At 44.5% G+C, this 21,369-nt stretch overlaps 1 protein-coding gene across 1 annotated transcript in view; it reads right to left on the bottom strand.

Annotated features, from left to right (window-relative positions):
* Positions 1 to 1,697: 1,697 nt before the first annotated feature.
* Positions 1,698 to 21,369, bottom strand: part of SERINC5 (serine incorporator 5) — a 107,398-nt gene continuing 87,726 nt past the window's right edge. The window contains exons 8-12 of the mRNA XM_046000003.1: positions 18,456 to 18,582; positions 12,003 to 12,069; positions 8,804 to 8,843; positions 8,046 to 8,190; positions 1,698 to 6,328 (exon numbers count right to left, since the gene is read on the bottom strand). Coding sequence (XP_045855959.1) covers positions 6,181 to 6,328; positions 8,046 to 8,190; positions 8,804 to 8,843; positions 12,003 to 12,069; positions 18,456 to 18,582 — 527 coding nt within the window. The 3' untranslated portion in view covers positions 1,698 to 6,180. The remainder of the gene's footprint in view (positions 6,329 to 8,045; positions 8,191 to 8,803; positions 8,844 to 12,002; positions 12,070 to 18,455; positions 18,583 to 21,369) is intronic.

Raw genomic sequence — 21,369 nt, 5'->3', positions numbered from 1 at the left:
ACCACAGCTTACACTGAGACAGAACCATTCAAACTATTCAAACTAAAGCCACTGACTCCCAGTCATTATGGGCTGAAAGCAGGCTGAGCAAATTATTGAGCTGCAAATCAGGCCTTACGGAAAAAAGAAAGGAGGTTCCAGAAAGTGGTGCTAAGAACGAAGTCACCATCCACTTGCAGACCACACTCCCAGGGGTGGTTCCTTGGGTGTGGTCCTGTGGGTGCAGAGACTTGGGACCTGAGAAAAGTTATCTCCTTCTTCTGATCTTAAGATCTATGTCAACAGGGACAAGGTAACTAGAATAGACAATCCCTTTCAAAACAGGGTGTAAATACCAGCGAAATCTGAATGGGGTCATTTAGTTGATACTTCTGAGTGCTTCTGATAAACCAAATAACATGAAAACAAATGGATTCAGCAACATGGAGGTTACCAATGGCCTGAAAAAGCAGCTTCAGGTAAAAGGTATGTGTGAGGCCCTGTTGCAACCGGTTCAGTTCAAGAGCGAATGGAAGAAATGATGGCAATGACAGAAGTAGAGATTTTGGATATTCCTGAATTCTCACACAAAAACAGAGTACCTAGCACAACCAAACACACGTGGGCAACATTTGCAAAAAAAATGGTGCACCCCAAAGTACAAGTGAGCCGGAAACCTGCACAGGATCATCATCTAGGTGGGAAGATGCAAACAGGGGAAAATGAAGCAAATGACAAAATCACAGAGACAGAAAATAGAACAGCAGTACAAAGTCAGGCGCTGGTGGGAAGCTGCCGTTTAACAGGGCTTCCGCTTTGCAAGATGAGAAGAGTTCTGGAGATTGGTTGCACAACAGTACAGATGTCCTTAACACTATGGACCACACACTTTGAAATGGTTAAGGTGGTCACTGTTATATTATGTGATATGTATAATTTAAATACTCAGGAAACTAATCTCACATTTAAAAAAGGTCTAGAAGAACCAAGATTAAATTTATGGGATGCCTGGGTGGCTCAGTCGGTTAAGCATCTGCCTTCAGCTCAGGTCATGATTTGGGGTCCTGGGATTGAGTCCTGTGTCAGGTCTCCTGCTCAGTGGGGAACCTGCATCTCCTTCTGCCTGCTGCTCCCCCTGCTTGTGCTCTCTCTCTCACAAATAAATAAAATCTTTTGAAAAAAAGATTAAATTTCACACAAAGACATTTTAATAAAAATAGCAATACTATGCCATGCTACTAAAGAAAATTTTAAGAACCTACATGAATGAAAAATAACCCTAGATCAGAAGACTTAATGTTGTTAAAATGTCAACTCTCTCCAAATTAGTCTAACGACACAATGCCATCCCCCTCAAGCCTAAATTTTCAAGGAAAATATAAAAGGCCTAGAAAAGCCAAATCTTGAAAAAGAAGACCCATGTTGGAACACTTCTACTACCTTTCTTAGAGACTCACTCTAATTCTTGTATTTAAGAGAGCGTGGGATTAGCCTAAGAATAGGAAAAAGGAAGCAGCTCACAAAAGCTGTGGGGTGGGGGGGAGTGAAGGAAACAAAAAAGCTGGGTTTTCATGTTTATATTTTCATTATTAAGAATCAGAAAAGATTCTATGAGCTTGAGAGAAAGATGATTAACACCTGAAGGCAACATCTTTGGAAAATACCACCTGGAGGACTTCTAATTACAAAAAAACCCAAAAATCAAAACAACAGCAACGTAGTTTTCCATTTTAATTTTTATTAAAGTACAGAGTTAACAAGTTCTGAGTTTTCTACATAGGAAAAGACTGGTCAACTTCAGACACATCATAGAAAAATGAGCATTCAAAAAACAAATATAAACCCACAGTTGCCTTTGTGACTCGAGGGAAGAAAATAACTTTTAAAAAAGTTACCAAAACTCTAACCATATCCAAGGCTATTATAAATTTCAAACAGTAAATTTATCACACATATTACATTTCAAATTCTAAATAGAGCAAAACATAAACCCCTAATTCGGCTACAACTAGTTGTTTTGGAAAAGTTTTAAAAAATTAACATGTTACAATTATAAAACTTTCATAGAATTTTTTTTTGCAAAAGTAAAAAAAGAACTTAAATCTTTAATATAGGAAACCAAAACAATCCTCTTAAATTTCTTATAAATAACTCTCAAGACATATATTATACATCTGTTGCAAACTTTCTTTACCTGAGAGAACTTCCCAGGATCCTTCACCCAGAGGATTACCTTAAAGAGTTCTTCATCATTTCACTCACATAAATATGACTAAACTCTTAAAGTAGCAGATTTGGATGTACGTGGTTTTAATCTATCCTTACCCAATTAAGTTTTTCTGAAGGAATTTTGTTTAATAACAAACAAAAAACCCTCTTTGGTAAAAGCCAAATATTTCCCCCCTTCGAAATGAATGCCTCTGCAAGTGATTTACTGAGGAAGAAAATTTTTAAAAGATAAAGATCTTTAGAATGACCAGCGTTAGTTGGAAAGATCTACGTAAACAGCTCTCTAGCTCTGTAGTGTAGGTCCCACATGAGAGAGCCCATCTCTGCCTGAAATGCAACACCGAGATGAATGTGTCTGAGGCTTTACAAGCATTGTAAAGATGGCGGGAAACATGGTGACCTTAAGAACAAAGCAGAGGGAGTTAGTCCTATTAGGAGAGTATCCTACAGAGAATTCCGTGAGCTGAGTGACTCCTGCACTGTCCTTGGTTAAGGAGGACCCAGCGTTCTCTCTGGACAGGCAGGGTCGTAGCCCAAGGTCACACCCTTCTTCATTATAGGTTAAAACTGCTTTCACTTCCAAGAGGAGTAGAACACAAATGTACACTGAAATGAAATGCTACTTAGACAGGCAGTCAAAGGAGAAAAAAAGCCCAGGTGGCTTAAACAAAGGCTCTGGAATTCCCTTTACAGGGTTAACATGAAGCACCAATGGTGATAAACTTCTGGCTAAAATTAAATAAGTACATAATCTTAAATAGACAGAGGGGACAATAAGGGGGAAAGGGTGGGGATTAGCACTACATGAAGGTCACCCAGAATGAAGGATCCTCCGAGGAACTGGAAATTGTTTAAAATGAGGTGTGCGGGCCCAACTGCTGGCCATTCCTGATGGGCACCAGAACCCCAAATCTCCGTAACCCCACCATCCAACAGCCCTCATGCACACAGTCCTTCAACTCCACGAAAGAGTCCCAAACACCTCTGGGGAACAATTCTTTCAAGCTATTTCCCAAAAAACTGAGAGGACAAAAGCAAAATCCGCTAACCAGTATTACAAAAACTCAACCCAGTAAGGACCGAGTCGGGTTTCCAAAAGCTTTTGACAGGCAAGTCTCCAGCCTTCACTCGCTGACCCATCTAGGTACACAGCAACATTCCCAGAAGAATCCCTTCCCCCACCTAGCGTTTTTACTCATGAAAATGAGAGGGGAAAATTTTTCCATATCGAAGGAATAGCGTAGAAGAAACATACACATAGAGTTTTAAAAAAAAATTTCTCCCACTTGCATTGATAAAAGAGTCTGACCAGCAGCTACTGGGAATGTACTTTTTGAAATCATGTACAGAAAGGTGGAGGAAGCAAAGTTATTTTAAAAAGAGATCAGTGAACTTACCCAATGAACAGCATCATTACAGCAACTCAAAGCATTTGACGCAATTTTTCCAGTTTCTCAAATCACAATAGCACGAGAATGTAGGTTCTTCACACCCACAAACATAAACTCATCACCTGAGTACTGTTTATAACAATTAATAATCACTAAAGTCAACTTATTTATACGCCCTCAGTCCTTCGAGTATATGCACATCTCCCCCATCATTCAGGTAAACTTGCTTTGATTCTGTTGAGGATAAAGATCAGAGTGACTGCAACTCTGTTTCTTGCATCAGAATACATTTCAAGAACTTTGGGCCACAAACCAATTTTGAAGCAGCTGGCAGACACGGTTTGCCAAAGAAGGAAGCTCTGAGGGCCCTGCCACTGGCAACAAATATCCTTTCCTTTCTGTTTCCCTAAGCTTCTTTCTGCAGGCGAAGCCTGCCAACAAAGGCCAGCCAAGGAACAGGAGCCTTGTCAGCTGGACCGTGACCTGCCCTGAGGCCAGTTCTCGAGTCACATAGTTGGCTGCCCAAAGCAGCTAGACTCTAGCAGGAAGAAAACACAATGAAACTAGCATCCCAGCTTTTGATGGGATTCTTCTCGAGGTCTTTCCTAAAGCCACTCTCGGCTTACTGCCCTGTGTCACCGCGCCAGCCACTGCCACAGTTCTTGCCGGGGGCTCCCACACACAGCCCGGTCCCTCAACCTGTCCCCGACCCACAGAGCTCCCAGGCCGACGGGTTTAACAGGGGCTGTGCACGGTGGCTTTCCATTCTGTGATGCCAGAGGACCTTTCAACTGCCAAGCTCGAAGAGCTTCTGGCCTAAAATAAGAAATTGGATAAAGTTTGCAAAACAAGGCTCTCACCCATACACGAGCGCCTTTCAAAACGGAATCTCAAACATGAGAAATAAGGCAAGATTCTAGAAGAATTCGTCCACTAAAGTTGTCTCCCTGCTTGTGTTCCTGGGAGGAGAGCAAAGGAGCGGAAATGAAGAATCTCGTTCCCCAGACCAGCATTTTGGCACACTGAGACCCAATTCTGCCCAACTCGGCAGGACACACAAAGGAAAGGCCAAGTATCTCTATTCTCAGACCCTCTGTGCCAGAGAGCTTGAGAGGACCCTCTCCACCCTGCACAGGGCACTCACAGGAGCCTCCGCGCCGCATCTCCACTGGGGTCCCTGACGGACTTTCTGCTGAGAAAACTCTTCCCTGACTGAGGACAGACCTCAACACTGAACACGAGTATCTTCTTGGGCAGCTGCCTAAAGTCAAATCTCTTACAAGAATTACTTTACAAGTTTGTATTTTTGGAAATCTCCATGGATGTTGCTTATGGCTTAATTAAATACCCACCTCCCCACCACCCATCCCCCAACCCCCTACCTCCCATTGTTTCTTTTAAGTATATTTGGCCACTTCTACAACTTGTACAACAGGCCTTATCTGGTCAGCCCAGTTTGAGGTGCTGCCTGGAATCCTCACCTCAGCAGATTTACTCCAAAAACCACAGTGAATATTATCATTCACATTCCAGATCCAGGAAACAAGAGCCCTTTTGCTTTTACAACTTCCAAGGCCTCAAGGTGGAAAAGAAACTGGCTGACTTTCACAAAAAAAGAGAGGTGCAGTGGGCTTCGGTCAAGAAGCAACTTTTCAGGTAAGGTCCTAGAGTATTGTCAAAAATTAATAGTAGAAACAAGTAAGAACGACAGCCTTCCACCGTTCAGGCAAAGAAAACAACATGGATATTGTTCTATAATCAGGTGAACACCACTACAAACAGGAGTCATGATTATTGCCGGAACTCGGATCAAGAACGAATAGTACAGTGGGGGAACCACATGGTAGTCGCGGCCAATTGTGCTTTTTCACATTATAGCAAAGACGGCGAGGCCAGACAGGATGGGGGACCTCTGGGAAGGGCAAGGGTAGAGAGTGAAGTTGTGATTCCCAGCACCACAGCCTCAAAGGGAAACGTCTGGGGGCCAGGAGGAAACAGCACAAGGGTGGAGTTCAAAGCAGGTGCTTCCTCTTGTACCCTATAAATACCAAGTAGCTGGGGGCAGCAGGACGAGTGCTGGCTGCAGAGCCCGCTGCAGACGACGGTCCCGGCTGAGGTGCGTGACAGGGGTCTGCATTCTGTCTGGGGCTGAGGGCTTGTGATTTTGGCAAGTTTTTCTATTCCAAGGATAAGAATGACAAGGGCAGATTTATCCCTGTTGCGCCCCAAACTTTGTTTTGGTAAAAACAAACAAACAAACAAACAAAAACATACAGAAGGAAAATACTAGCCTAATTTCTATTCCAGTTTTTAGGGCTAAGACACACACAAAATATATTATCCCTCAGGATCAGCTTGGTTGAAAATTTCAATTCTTTTGGAGTAAAATGGTTCTTTCTCTTGATTTTCCAAATTAAAAAGTCAATCAGATGATTTTTCCCCCTTCTGAAAGCCTTTTTCAGACTCACTCAAACCAGCCAGAGGATGCCAGCTTTTCACAAAGCACCAGTCATGGCTCAGACCCCTGGGACACTTCTTCAAAGCACGTCACTTCCAACCTGCAGGCTGGCTCAGGTCCTCCTCACACAGAGAACTGCCGAGAGGGACAGCAGAGGGGAGCGACCAGGGTCGCCAGGTATAAGAGCACACACATCCAGCAAGAAGCCATCTTGACCCAGAAGATGGACCAGCTTCCGCTGAAGAAGGTTTCGATGTTGGCACTTTCATAGCTGTGGAAACAAGAGCCAACTGTTGTCAGAGCAAGAAGAGAACAGGCAGAGGGAGGTCTCTTCCAGAAGGGGTCTCCCTGCTCCCATCCCCTCCAGTCTTTCTGTTGTTCTGTTTTATTTCGTTTTTCCTAACAGCTCGATTCAGACACGACTCACACCATTTAAAGTGTACACCATTTCCCCACCTCCTCCCAGCCCCTGGCATTCTCTGATCTACTTTACTTTCTGTCTCTCTGGATTTGCCTATTCCGGATATTTCATATAAATGGAATCATGTGGCCTCTTGTGACTGGTTTTTAAGATTTATTCATGTTGTAGCATGGATCAATACTTGATTCCTTTTTATTGCTGAGTATTATTCTACTGTATGGAGATAATGTATTTTGTTTATCGATTCATCAGCTAATAGCCATTTGGGAGGTTTCTACTTTTTGCCTGTGATAAGTGATGCTATTATCAACGTGTGTGTAGAAGTTTCTACACCTCTTCTTCCTGTTGGGTATATACCTGGGATTCGAACAGCCTACCATAACTGTGTTTAACATTTTGAGGAACTGCCAAAGTGTTTCCCAAAGTGGCTGCATCGTGTTTACGATCCTAGCAGGAGTTTTTGTAAAAGGTTCTAATTTTTCCCATATTCTTGACAACATCTGTTATTTTCTGCCTTATTAATTATCGGTCCCTCCATCAAGCTTGCCATGCCAAAACTTGCCAGGAATTACCAAAGCATCAGATGCATTGGGGATGCATTAGAAGCTTCCTCCTCCTCTCTTCTTCTTAGGATATTCTGGAAAAAATCTCCCCAATGAAGACTTCTGTGGGCCCCAGCATCCCCAAGCCCCACCTGGTATTCCTCATTCCTCTTCCTCTTTTTTCTCCCTAATAGTCAGTGCCATCTGCCTACTGCATTTGGATCACAGGCTGTCTCCTCCACTAGATTATAAGCCGGCCATTTATAAAGGGGCAGCACGTAGGAACCGCTTGGATAGTTGCTGCGTGAATGGATAAAATAAAGCACAATGAGCCTAAATGTCTATGCCATGCGTATTCTGAATTATAACACAAAACTGCTTCAGGGAAAAATGATCCAAAAAGAATTAAAAGGAATTTCTATGTAGTGACAGGGAAGGTGAGATTACCAACTTTAAAAAACAAAACAAAACAAAAAAAAAAAGAAAGAAAGAAAGAAAAAAGCTCAAGGGGAAACACATACAATTGTATCTATGTTTTAAAGATTGCATAGGCTTGGGGGCTTCTGGGAGACTCAGTTGTTAAAGGGCGGCCTTCGGCTCAGGTCACAATCCCTGGGTCCTGGGATCGAGCCCCACGTCAGGCTCCCTGCTGGGCAGGAAGCCTGCTTCTCCCTCTCCTGCTGCTTGCATTCTCCCTTTCGCTGTCTGTCAAATAAATAAAATCTTTTTTAAAAAATCACACAGGCTTATAAATGCACAGAAAAGGAATGAAGGAATATGTGCTACTGTAGCGTGGGTTGTGAGGCATGAGCATCAGGAAGTCCCAGGATTAAAAGCATGTCGCAGACTGTTGAGACCCCAGGACTGTTTCTCTGTAGGTGAGCACAGTCGGACTTGGAGAAGAGTTAACTGACTCCAGGAGACTGGATCTGGGACTCTGTGTGGCTCCCAGCACTTAAACAGGACATAACTTGATTGTCTAAAGACTGTTCCTTCTTAAATGTCTAAGACAATGGGCCACTCACTTGAACCAGCTCGTGACGGTCATCATCACATAGAGGGAAGCCAGAAAGAACACGAAGTGGAAATAGGAGTAGCTATACACGGTGCCTCTCTTCTCATCATAAATGACCCGCGGTCCCTCCTTCACGTTCTGCTGCTCTTCAGTGTCTGTGAGGCACAAAGCGAGTGCAAGCTCATTGAGTGAACAAACGCATGCCTTCCGCCCCTGCAGAGCCACACTCACTCATTTCAACCCCAGGGGCTGGTGAGTAGAGAAAGATGGCAGAAGCCATGTGTAGCCTCAGGCAATTTCACCCACACCCTCCGTGCAGAACCCTCACCCACCCCCCAGGACAGTTCTGCACAGGTAAGTTTCCCAACCTCAAATTCATTTGAACAGAGCAGAAGAGATCCCTTACAAACTGAAAACCCATGCTCAGCTCAGAGGGAAGTGAAAGGGCATACCAAGTGTTTTCAAGCCCCAGGATGCTCCAGTCCAAGAAGGAAAGAAGTTAAAGCAGAGAAATTTTCAAAATTTTGATTCCTTTGAAAAATGTACTGCCTCCTCTAAGTCTCACTGTAGAATTCACCTTACATATGAGCCGGCCAGAATACCAACATGAATACACCCAGCGATCGATTGCTCAGAAAGAATGTGAAAAGTAGAGCAACAGTACACCAGCTCTGGAAGAAAACCTTCCTCTTACCATTCAAGTTATCTGGGTGTGAATCCCAAACACCTACAGACTAGAGCTGCACGGGAGGGAGGCTGTCTACTTACCCTCTCCATCGGGGCCAAAGCAAAAGCAACAGCGGGCTACCTGCAAGGGCAAAACCCAACAGCGTCAGGCAGCTTTTCTTTTTTTTTTTTTAATATTTTATTTATTTGACAGAGAGAAATCACAAGTAGGCAGAGAGGCAGGCAGGGAGAGAGGAGGAAGCAGCTCCCTGCGGAGCAGAGAGCCTGATGCGGGGTTCAATCCCAGGACCCTGGGATCATGACCTGAGCCGAAGGCAGAGGCTTAATCCACTGAGGTCAGGCAGCTTTTCTACCGTCTGGAAGGCACAAAGGGCCATCCCTGTGCTGTGCCAAGCCCTCCGTGTGAACCCGAGGCCAGGCTCAGAACTGCGCTCATGGACCCCTTTCAAAGGACCTGACTAAGCATCTGTTCTTCCCAAGTGAAACAGACATGGAGGTGAGCCACCCAGGTCCCCTTCAGCGGTGCTCAATTACTGCTCGCTCAGCTCTCTGGGAGTGCTGGGCACAGCCTCTAGACGGCAGCTCCCAGGCGTTCCCTCAGCCACAGAGCCAGCCTTCTCGGGCAACCCATGCTGAATGGCTGCTCGAGGCAGGGAGGTACCACTGACCCTTGGTGACAGCTCTGATGGGTCATATCTGCTCTGGGGCACTGAAGGGGTCAACAGAGGCTTTGTCCTGCCTCTGGGGCCTCTGAACTTTGCCCAATCTTGCCTCCTTCCCTTCCACCAACGCTGGTCCCTAAGGGACACCCTACACCTCAACTCTGCCTTGGCAACTGCTTCTGGAAAACTCAGCCTGAAACACAAGGTGAACGAGACTGGTCCCCTCCTCACAGAGCTCATTCCTGGTGACGATCTGCTGTACTTGCTAGGTCTGGGAGACGGTGGAGCTGGCAGAATCAGAAACGGTCAAGCTAAGAGCCCTGGAAGCAGGAGGTCCACCTACACTGCCTATGAAATCAGGCTGCTCAACGACCTGTCTCTACAGAGGCAGAGGTGCTGGGGACCGGGTTGGATGGAGGGGATACTTTCCTTTAAAGAGTCTCTGGCATCTTTTAAATTTTGTACCATGTTTCTGACCTAGTCAAAACAATAAACTAATAAAAAACTGGATTACGAAAAATTAATACATGATTTCAGAAAGACTCTGGTAACCACAGTAAGAAACATTACACATTGGGGCACCTGGGTGGCTCAGTCGGTTGGGTGTCTGCCTTTGGCTCAGGTCATGATCTTAGAGTCCTGGGATCGAGCCCCACATGGGGCTCTCTGCTCAGTGGGGAATCAGGATCTTTGCTTCTCCCTCTGCCCTTCCCCTGCTCATGGTTTCTCTCTCTCTCTCTCTTTCTCAAATAAATAAAATCTTAAACAAGCAAGCAAACAAGCAAACAGGAACATTCCACACAGCAAGACCAGCTGGGAAGTACTGGGTCCTTGGCACTTTCAGGCTGACAGTATTTGTACTGGAAAGAACAGAGACCCAGGGACAAGGACATAGGAGCTCGTGCCTATACACTGCAAGGCCAAACCCCCGTTTCCCTACTACATCAGGGACACTTCTAATAGAGGGAACGGACTTGACAGAATCTTGGACCAGGTGACACAGTCTAAGATCCACTAATCACTCAGGGGGCTCAAGACATGGTATCCTGGAGTCCTAATTCTTCTGAAACTTAACTTAGCATAAGAAACTACTAACTCTCTCTTTCAAAGGTATATCCTGTGAAACCTGATACAAAGAGAGCAAACCAACTTCCGTTTTGCATGCTCTCCAGTTCAGAAGAAAACACTGGGACACTTTCCTTAGCATGAGAAGGAAAACAGCCTCTTCAGTCTAACTTGGAGACGTGCTGTTCTTTGGGCTTGCGCTCTACACAATAAGGATATTGAAGCCGCTGCGCACAACCCCGCAGGTGGTCACCCGGCCATGGTGAGAACAAATGCGTCCCTTCTAGAGACCCTTCTCTTCTGTGTAGGAAGCAGTAACCTATTCAGACTCAGCAGAGCCTTCTCCTTTTTTAAGGGACAGAAAGAGCTGTTGAATGCTGCTGGCAGCCTGACAACCCTTCATAATGTTCACTGTCTCCAGGTCAGGTGCAGGAAAGACTGTCCCCACAGCCCCAGCTGCAGAGAAGAGTGTCCGTATCTGGACACATACCAGGGCTCCTCCATCCAGGGAAAGCTCTGAGGACACGTCAAAGGGGGGTGGAGGGCTGGGGGTCAGGCGGGGTCTGCAGCAGGGCTGGGAGCCGGCACTGACTGAGCTCTCGGGCAGCAGAGTTCGGGAACATGGACTCTGGAGCCAGAGTGCCCAGGTCACAATGCCAGCAAATCAGAAGCTTAAGTAACTTTTCTGTCTCTCCCTTCTGTTAAAACGGAGATAAAGCTCTCACTGGGTTTTTACAGGGTTGAAATGCGATCACAAATACAGTGCTTAGAACAGCGCCTGGCACGTAGCAAGTGCTGTGAAGTCTCAGTCATTATTGGAACCCTGTGTTCCTTCCATTCCTGGGGTCAGCCTTTTCCCGCCTGCCTCCATGGGATAAGCCCTTTTCTGACCTTGATGGATGTTCCAAGGGCCCCTGCAAAAGACTGTGGCACAAGTAAGGAAGTGACAGGCTTCCTGCTGACCAAAAGGCATCTACTGCTAAGCCCCCTGATTCTCTGGACCTCTACTGCTCCCAGGTCCTTACCCAGAAATGTCCGCCTGATGGAACCAACGCAATTAGACAAGCTAACGTGTAGACAACGCTCAGCAGTGTGGCAGGGAGGGATGCTCGTTCCTTCCCTTCTGTGTTATACCTGTCTGTGGCCTTCATACATAGCATGACTGTAAGGTTACGTGTAATAGCTGTTCTGGAGAAGAATGGACTAGAAGTTCACACACACACACACACACACACACACACACACACACACACACCCTCCATTATGACAGGAGGAAGCCGCAGAGAGCAGCCCAACAAAGCAACCCAGGCCTCAGATGGGAGAGGGGGAGCAAGGCCACACTAGAGGCTGATTCTGTTGGATGAAAATCAAAGATTCATTTTAATCCCATCGTCTCTACATTATTTTTTTCTGTATAAAAATTGTGTTCTTTCCTGAGGAGAAAAATGGGATCGTGGAATGCAGATCAATAAAGACACAAACACACAGAAAGAGCCTTCCTGAAAAATGGGTCTTCTGAGATGAAGCAGGGCAAGGGAGGGAAATGAACTTACTTCCAGTTCAGGAGCCGCGTATCGCCCCTGCAGAGCATCAGAACTTGACCTTGTCGTCGATGTCAAGCTAAGAAACAAACACACACATTATATCCCATCCGAGGAAGGGCACAGCCCCCTGGCTAGTGCTCTCATGAGAGGCTCACGGTGTCCTCCAGCTCTGGCTCCTTAAAAAGAATTGTCTATTTCAATATTCCGCTTTACTCCAAAACTAACCGACCAATTCTACAGTTGTCTTTTTACAGAGATTGCATTAGATCATTTTAAGCAAGAGAAGTTTGTCAATAAAGAGATAAGGTATCTTTTGGTCCTATTATCTTGATTTTCACCTCTCCTCCCTCAAACACCAAGCCAAAAGGATTTTCCGATTTCCATTTTATCTTTCCACAACTTTTGATTAGTCTCACTTAGAAGGGATCAAAACTAATGAAAGAACCCAGAGACGGCATTAAAACAAAAAAGGCAAAGGCATGGAAAGCAAAGGTCACAGTTATTTACTATGATAATCAGCCTTTGGCAGAATAAGGTTTTCTGTTTGGAAATTCAACAGACTAGTTATCAGTGTGATTAGAAAAAAAAAAAAAATTCTTCCCAGCACTCTCCCTATACCCAGAGAGTAAAATATTATAAAATCTGGCTTACAGGGGTGAAAGAGGTATTTCTTTTCGGGGGAAAAAGGGAACATTTTAAGCAAACAGAAATATATATAATACTCAGCGTTCCAGCTAACTCTGTAAGTTCATTTAGCAAATATTTACTGAAGGGCTGCCACGTTCCAAGCCCTGGGGACTCAGTGAAAAAGACAACAATCCCTAACCTCTGCATCCTCTGTGCCAGCCTGGGGGTAGGTGGGGGTATGGCCCTGGGAGAAGCAGGAATTAGCAGACTCATTTCAACCAAATAAACCCCATGAGGCAACACTGCCTTCTCTGTTCATTTTCATCCTCCTTCTCAAAGACAGAAGAGATCAATGAAATGCAAATAAACAATAAAAAGCCTTCCGCACAAAAAGGTCCTCTGGGATCCAAGCACACTGCTTCCTTTGTGAGCCACTCAAGTCCCATAGCATCACTTTCGCTTCTGCGCGAAACAGATGGGATGCTGATTGAGGCCCAACCGCTCCCGCTTCCTGACTTCAAGCCTTGTCAGAGGAATTTTAGAGATACTTTCCAATGGCGGTACATCCAAGAAACACATTCCCCTCGCTCCTGCATGTAAGAGCGTGCTGTGTTTTCTGCATGTGAGTTATGATTTAATAGTGTATCATTTCTGTGGAGGAAAATGTAACCTTTTAGAAAGAGATCAATTTTTTTTTGCAATTTTCACCTAAAGGACGGTATTCTTTCTTTAAAAGCATGAGAATAGGGGCACCTGGGTGGCTCAGTGGGTTAAAGCCTCTGCCTTCAGCTCAGGTCATGATCCCAGGGTCCTGGGATCGAGCCCTACATCGGGCTCTCTGCTCGGCAGGGAGCCTGCTTCCCTTCCTCTCTCTGCCTGCCTCTCTGCTTACTTGTGGTCTCTGTCTGTCAAATAAATAAAACCTTTAAAAAAAAAAAAGCATTAGAATAAATACTGTACTTTTGCAAATTCTTTGGAATAAAGTGGTTTCAAGAACAACAAAGCTTTTGATTCTGGCACCTCTGCCAACTTACTTCCATCATCAGAGAGCACTGAATGGGGAAGCTTTTGTTCTTTTTTCTAAATACCTATATTCAATTACTCAGCAATCAAAAAGAGCAGGATCTTGCCATTTGCAACAATGTGGATGAAACTAGAGCATATTATGCTAAGCAAAATAAATCAGAAAAGACAATTATCATACGATCTCACTCATTACTGGAATTTAAGAAACAAAACAGAGGATCATAGGGGAAGGGAAGGAAAAATAAAACGGGATGAAACCAGAGAGGGAGATAAACAATAAGAGACTCTTAACTCTAGGAAACAAACTGAGGGCTGCTGGAGGGGAAGTTGGTGGGGGGATGGGGTAACCGGGTAATGGGCATTGAGGAGGGTGTGTAATGTAATGAGACTTGGGTGTTACATATGACTGATGAATCACTGACCTCTACCTCCGAAACTAATAACACACTATATATTAATTAATTGAATTTAGTTTTAAAAACAAATAAATACCTGCATTCAGTTCATCATTAATGACAGAGAACTTCTACAAGTAAGATGCCATTATAAAATACTATTATAATCCACTCATGGCATTCACCCATAAAATACTCTTCTTGGAATTAACAAGGACACACTGTTTTTCCAAACTCCTGAAAAGTTTAGGAAATTCTTATTGTCTGCACTCTATTACTCAGACCCCTCTGTTTGGTGAGTGCAAGACACGTTGCTAAACAACAACTCCTGGATTACGCAGAAGCTCTTCCCTTCCAGGGCTAAGGCACGAGCAACTTTCACCCACTGCTTCTAGTGGGGCGCGGAAGGACGATGACCGCATTTGGTTGGGACGGGGCTTCGCCCTACAGACAAGTCATAGCCCGTTGACTATCTCTAGCCCCCAGTCACAAGAATCCAGCAGTGCCTTGCAGCTATGGCGAAAAACAAAAAAACTGTCTCCCCTCTGCCCATCCCCCCACCATCACTGCTATGCCCATTCTTCCATATTGACAGAATGACTCAAAATGCCGGTGGCCCTCTGCACCTGCTTCAGCTGCTTTTGAAATTGGCCAAATTCTCCTAGATCAAAGAAAATCTCCAGAGAACAGGTCCAGACTTTCCTGTTGGGAGCCCACGGATTCTGCTCCCTGACAAATTTACAGGGCCCTCATGAGATCTCATGACTAGTCCCACCCTTTGTGTGAAGTTCAGTTATGTCCCCGATGCACAGTATAACTGGTGACTCACAGCTCCCAAAGGAGATGACAGTCCTATGTGAACTGAGCAGGGAGGCCTAGCCATGCCCCTAATGTACAGCCAGGAAGATTTCTAGCTGGTAGATGAGGGAGCAGCGGGATTCTCAAAATAAAGCTTGTATATTCCACCTTCATTTTTTTTCTTAACTTGTCCTCCTTTCTTAAATAAAGGTAGCAGACACAAAACACACCAAAAGAACAGACACCATGATTTGCCAACTCTTCTTGGTTTAAGCCAATCTTCTCTTCAATTCTCTTACCAACCATGGACTTATTTCTACATGGTTGGCCTTATTGCCATGAATGTTTCATTTTGAACAAGCAATTTGTTTCACATTTAGTAAGAATTCTCAGTTTTTCTCATTTCAAATTCAAATTCCTAAACATTTAAATAATAAATAATTATTTTTCTCATAAGCATGGTTAAAACTGAAATAGCTGGGGCCATTTTATAGCACAAATACCTTCTAATAATAAAATGAGGCAAGGTACCCAGCTTATCCTTGAACCTCAGTGAAAGACCTTACTCCAAACAATCCCAGGGGGAAAAACTACTTTGAACCTGCCTCTCTCCCAGCACCCTAGCACAGGAGACTCAAGGAGAAGGTCCCTGAGACTAGGAGTAGAGAATCACAGAAATGGGCTCTATGCTCTTCAGTTTCCTTTTGATGTACAATTGGGGAACTGAGGCTCCCTCGTTGACTCCAGGATCCTGCCTGGCTGGACACTGTGAGCTTGAAGCCAACAAAATAACAATTTCAATCAAAATCTAAAGACCAAGGAGGGAATTAAGGAATAGTTTAGTGGAGGCTGGGGCCTAAGGGTGTGTCAGGGGGATGGACCTATACAAAGGCCATTAGGGAACCCCCGCCTGGGGTCCAAGCTGTGATACTTCTTCATAGCAGTAATACCTGGGGACAACAGAAAGGGCGTCTAGAGAAAGAGTGACCTCAGATAAAAAGCCAGGGAGTAGGTATAGGTTGAGCCGTTCCTTCAAGCTAAGACAGCAAAGATAAAACATACTCAGAGTGAGTGCCCCAGAAGCAGGACTTGGGACAGAGAACAGAAACTGAGTGCGGAGGCCAGCACGAGAGTCCCCTAAAGAAGATGAGGAGATAGCGCAGTAAGCCTTCTAAGAGCTTATAAAAAAGTTAACCCCAAACATAAGCAATCTTGGGACTTTCAGTAACAACATGTAATGTTCACCCTATGCAGTCTTTAGGCTTCCTACAATTTCTCTCATGAATTCTAGATACTCCTGGGGCGGACAGCTGACTCAGTCAGAAGAGCATACAACTCTTCAACTGGGGGTTGTGAGTTCAACCCCATATCTATCAGGTGTAGAGATCACTTAAAAAATAAAATCTTAAAAAAAAAAGAAAAAAGAATTCTAGATATTCCTTTAAAAAAAAAAAAAAAAAAGGATGGGGCGCCTGGGTGGCTCAGTTAGCTGAGGGTCTGCCTTCAGCTCAGGTCATGATCCCAGGGTCCTGGGATCGAGTCCAGCATTGGGCTCCTTGCTCAGCGGGGAGCCTGTTTCTCCCTCTCCCTCTGCCTACTGCTCCCCTGCTCTCTCTCAAATAAATAAATAAAATCTTTAAAAACATATATTAAAAATATATAGTTGTGTCTACATATATAGAAAAAAATCACCACTGTTTTATGGTGAGGTACCATGTCTCGTTTGTTTTTGTTTTTGTATCACTAAAAAAAAAACTCTACAGATATTTGACAGAATAAAATGGTCTGTTTTTGTGGGCTGCTGAATGCCTAATCACACATGAGAAAAAGCATTTGCTGCTTGGATGAATCAGGGCTGCGATTTGCTATAAATCCCTCAGTGGAAAGATGGCAGTGATTCTACTTCATGGGCTGACAGACCTGCCACGTGGTGTTTCTTTGCAGCACGGAATTTTCACCCTGTCAGATTTTCACTGCCACTCTTGAGTGAGAGATGAGAAAGAAAACCTCACCTCTTTCGGTATTTAGAGGCTCCACGGTGGAGGCTGGTAGAGCTGGTTTGATATTCCCAAAAGATAACAATTTTCAAAGCTGACTGTAGCTACTTGGAATCTGGGTAAAATACCAACATAGACGTTACCAAATGCTAGTAATTAAACTGCGACACCGTGGTGCCTGCTGGAAGGAGGAGACGGAAATCAGTATCTGCACAGGGGGAGCCCTCCAGGAACCTCATAGCTCCGGGAGCCCTTGTGCGATACGGGGAGTCAGAATTACTCATTAGTAATCTACTTTCGCCTCACATAATCTGCAGTATTTCTTACACGCCAATACAGGAAAAAACCCTGAGGGATAAATGATGAAATTAGCCATGCTGCTGCTATTTCCCTCCAAAGCCCACTAAAAACAGACTCAGGAAGGAAGAGCTTACTCAGAAAAAGAAGAGCTGGAAATCAGCATTCAAAATTTGGGTGGCTTTATGTTTTTCCTGACAACATTCACTGACTTGGACCCGAATCCCATCCACCGCTTTGGGTAGAGTAGGTACAGAGTGAACAACTATGGAATTAATAGAAATGAAAGGCCAGACATGGTCAGGGTGGTCCTTTCCGGTGCAAGGACAATCTGTCACTCTGTGGGGGACAGGATGAGGACCAGTGTTATGGAACCTTCTGTGGGACAACCATTGCAACACAAGCAGGGACTTTCGTGGCCTAACACGTGACTCAACGTACTCTAAAAACCCAGTTCCCCTGTCTCCAAAATGTCTGTCTGTAGGTCCTTTTCTAATAGGAGGGAGTGTGGGAGCTGTAGGAAAAAATGCCAGCGTGCACAGAAAGACATTTTATTTACATAAGCTAGCACCACCAGGATCCTTCGGTTTCCACCAGAGAAGTCCATAATGCACCCATGACAAGTTGAAATTTTTATACATTGAAACCTAACAAATAAAACATAAAACACAGAAGTAAAACCTCAACGTAAAAAGGTCACTGCCGAAGGGAAGCTTCATTATCAGTGAAATGTGTACCTAGAATCAGTAATTTCTATCCGTTACTTTCCTCCCCTGGGCAATCTTTTAAACATTCTAAATAAAAGGGGCACCGACCCCACCACGAACAAGCACGTGAAATACAGCCCGCTTTAACGACGTTGTGGGTTTCAGCATAAAAGAAAGGGGACGTTTCCTGTCTTTTTGGGCCAAGCACAAAATGATCGTGTATGTACTGCTTTGTACTCTTTCCATCAGCAGCAGAACAAACAGTATTTCCCGTGGATTAGAAAGCTGCCAAAACGTTCTGGCACAAACCATTTCTTCCCCACTTTGTAATCCCTTGCCCTCCAATAATGCTTTAGCGACGAATATTCAACCCTTTCCTCAAGGCTTGCAATGTACTATAGATCTATTATAGTTACCCGCACAAATACAAGTAAGGAAAAGGAAGTCCAAACACTGAGGTTCGATGCTGTGACACACACTTTTTAGTTCAATCTACTTTCCGTCTTCCTCGGCTGGGATTTGTTTTGCTACTTCACCATTGCTAAAGCTTACTTCAATTTTCCTCCAAAATATTAAAGTCTGCAAAGGTGACCTCCAGTATCTCCTAAGACTTACCATGAATATAAGATGCACAAGAACAGGAGAGTGGTACCCAGTCCAGTAACCAAGTTTTCGTCTCTGTACAGGTCCTGACCAAACTCTGGCACACAGATCGTCACATTCTTCCCGTGCTCATCTAGAGCTTACAAGGAAAAGACAAAGCAATCAGAGTTCATCAGAAAAGCCTGTTGTAGCTCACAGACACATTTATTTGGGGAAAATTCGGGTAGCTTAGAAGAGTGAAGGCTTCTTATTGGAAACTCCTACTCTACAGTCCCACTGAACTCAGACTAGATTGCTGCTATTGCAAAGCACCCCCTGGGACACAGTGGCTCAGTCGGTTGAGCATCTGCCTTTGGCTCAGGTCATGATCCCAGGGTCGTTGGATCGAGTCCCACGTCAGGCTCCCTGCTCAGCAGAGAGCCTGCTTCTCCCTCTGCCTGATGCTCCCCCTGCTTGTGCTCTCTCTCTCTTAGATAAACAGATAAAAATCTTAAAAAAAAAAAAAAAAAAAAAAGCATCCCCTCCCACCTAAGCAGCCTCTTCAGACAAGACCCTCAGATTCCAGTGGAGGGCCAAAGAGTTCCTCCGTGCCATGATGTAGTAAGAGTCTCCTCTTTTCAGTACTCTTCAGATAGTAGTAAAAAGTGAAACAAGATCCATTTTTCAGTTGACTTAGCAGGCTCTGAATAGAAGCAGTACGCACACATTGTTGAGTTTCCCCCATGCCTATCCTCTCCAGAAGCACGTTGAGGCTACTCAGTCACCAAATATGTACTGACTGCAACAGCCACCTGGTCCAAAGCTCCAGCCGGACACGAAGTCCCTTTACTGTCAGTAATAGGATGGTCACGATCCGATTATCCTTTGCTTACTTCTTACCTCCTTTCCCAGGAAGGGTCTCCCATAATGGTCCCTTTCTCTACATTTTCTTTTATTCTTTTTGTAAGATTTCATTTTTAAGGTGGTGCCTGGGTAGCTCAGTGGGTTAAATGACTGTGTTGGGCTCAGGTCATGATCCTGGAGTCCCAGCACTGAGCCCCACATCAGGCTCCTTACTCAGTGGGGCCACAAACCCAGAATATGATGGGCCCCCTGACCCGCGCCCTCAACTCAGCTCCCAGTGGAGCCTGCCATTGCCCCCGCAGATCAGGGTTGCCATGCCTCTAGGCCCTAACCCTAGGTTGGGTTATCAGGCTTCCGTACCCAGAGGCCTGGCCCTGAGTCAGCTTTTCCCTCTCCTCACCGCTCCCCACCCAGCTCGTGTTCTCTCTCCTCATTCTCCGTCTCAAACAGCCAAATAAAAATTTAAAAGAAAAAAAAAGGATTTTATTTTTAAGTAATCTCTATACCCAACTCAGGGCTTGAACTCACAACCCAGAGCTCAAAAGACACATGCTCTGCCAACTGAGCCAGCCAGATGCCGCCTCTCTAGTTTCTTTAAAAAGATATATATGTCTTGTTTCTTTTTATTGATCAGGACTGTAAATGTGCTAAGTCTACAGTGCTAAAAAAAAATCAGTTTATTTATAAACAGAAGAGTTATTTAAAGAGAAGTTCTTTCCTCAATGATACTGCAGTATGCGTTAATTCCGTTTGTTACTACTGTTCACAAAAGCCTTGTTTACAAGGGAACAGAACAAACATATCATTTTGTTCAGTGTATTGAATAGGTATAACTGGTTAACAGTTACTGAATCATGATGTAAAGAAATGTGACAATACCAGGTATGTACTTCCGGAGTGTTTCAAATTACAGTCTATGAAATTGCTGACATCCACAGGAGAGAACAGAAGTACCTGTGCAGAGGTGGGGGTAAAATTAGTGTGTGTGGGTCGCCTGGCTGGCATGGTCGACAGAACATGTGACTCTTGATCTCAGGGTCATGAGGTTAAGCCCCATGATGGGCATGGAGCTTACTTTAAAAAAAATAAAAACAAAAATAAGTGCTAAACACAAACACATCCGGGGTGCCTGGCGGGCTCAGTCAGAGGAGCACGCAACTCTGGATCTCAGAGTTCTGAGTTCAAGCCCCACATGGGGTGCAGAGATTACTTAAAAATAAAATGTCTTTAAAGGGGAAAAAAAAAGGTTTAGGGACACCTGGGTGGCTCACTCGGTCAAGTGTCTGCCTTCAGCTCAGGTCATGATCCCAGGATCCTGGGGATCAAGCCCCACATAGGGCTCCCTGCTCAGCAGGAAGCCTGCTGCTCCCTCTCCTGCTGCTCTCCCTACTTGTGCTCTCTCTCTATCTCTGACAAATTTTTAAAATCTTAAAAAAAAAAAAAAAAGGTTAAAAAAATAGTGTGTGGATATCCTGATGTTTTCTAGATTTCTTAAAAGTTTCAAGAGGTAGGGTGCCTGGGTGGCTCAGTTGGTTAATCATCCAACTCTTTTTTTTTTTTTTTTTTTTTTAAGATTTTATTTATTTATTTGAGAGCAAAAGCATGTGTGCACAAGCAGGGGAGTGGTAGGCAGAGGGAGAGGGAGAACCAGGCTCCCCGCTGAACAAGGAGCCCAATACTAGACTCTGATCTCAGGACCCGGGGATCATGACCTGAGCCGAAGGCAGCTGCTTAACCGAACCGACTGAGTCACCCAGGCGCCCCAAGTAATCCAACTCTTGATTTCGGTTCAGGTCATGATCCCCAGGTTGGGAGATCAAGCCCCATGCATCAGGCTCCCTGCTGGGACTGGAGCCTGCTTGAGATTCTCTCTCTCCCTTTCCCCCTTCCCTAAATAAATAAATAAAAATAAAAACCATTTTACAAATATGCACATTCTGAGTACTAGAAGATGGACTACAATTATTACTGGCACTCACATTTGAGACAGCAAAAATAACTGTGCTGTGGTGTAAGGAATCTTTATTCTTAAGCCAAAGGGGAAAAAAAAATTTAACTGACCAAAATATGAACTTTCTCTTTA

The sequence above is a fragment of the Meles meles genome, chromosome 3 (genome assembly GCF_922984935.1).
Source record: "Meles meles chromosome 3, mMelMel3.1 paternal haplotype, whole genome shotgun sequence".
In the NCBI taxonomy this organism is placed as follows: domain Eukaryota; kingdom Metazoa; phylum Chordata; class Mammalia; order Carnivora; family Mustelidae; genus Meles; species Meles meles.
This window is presented reverse-complemented; position numbering and strand designations above follow the sequence as displayed.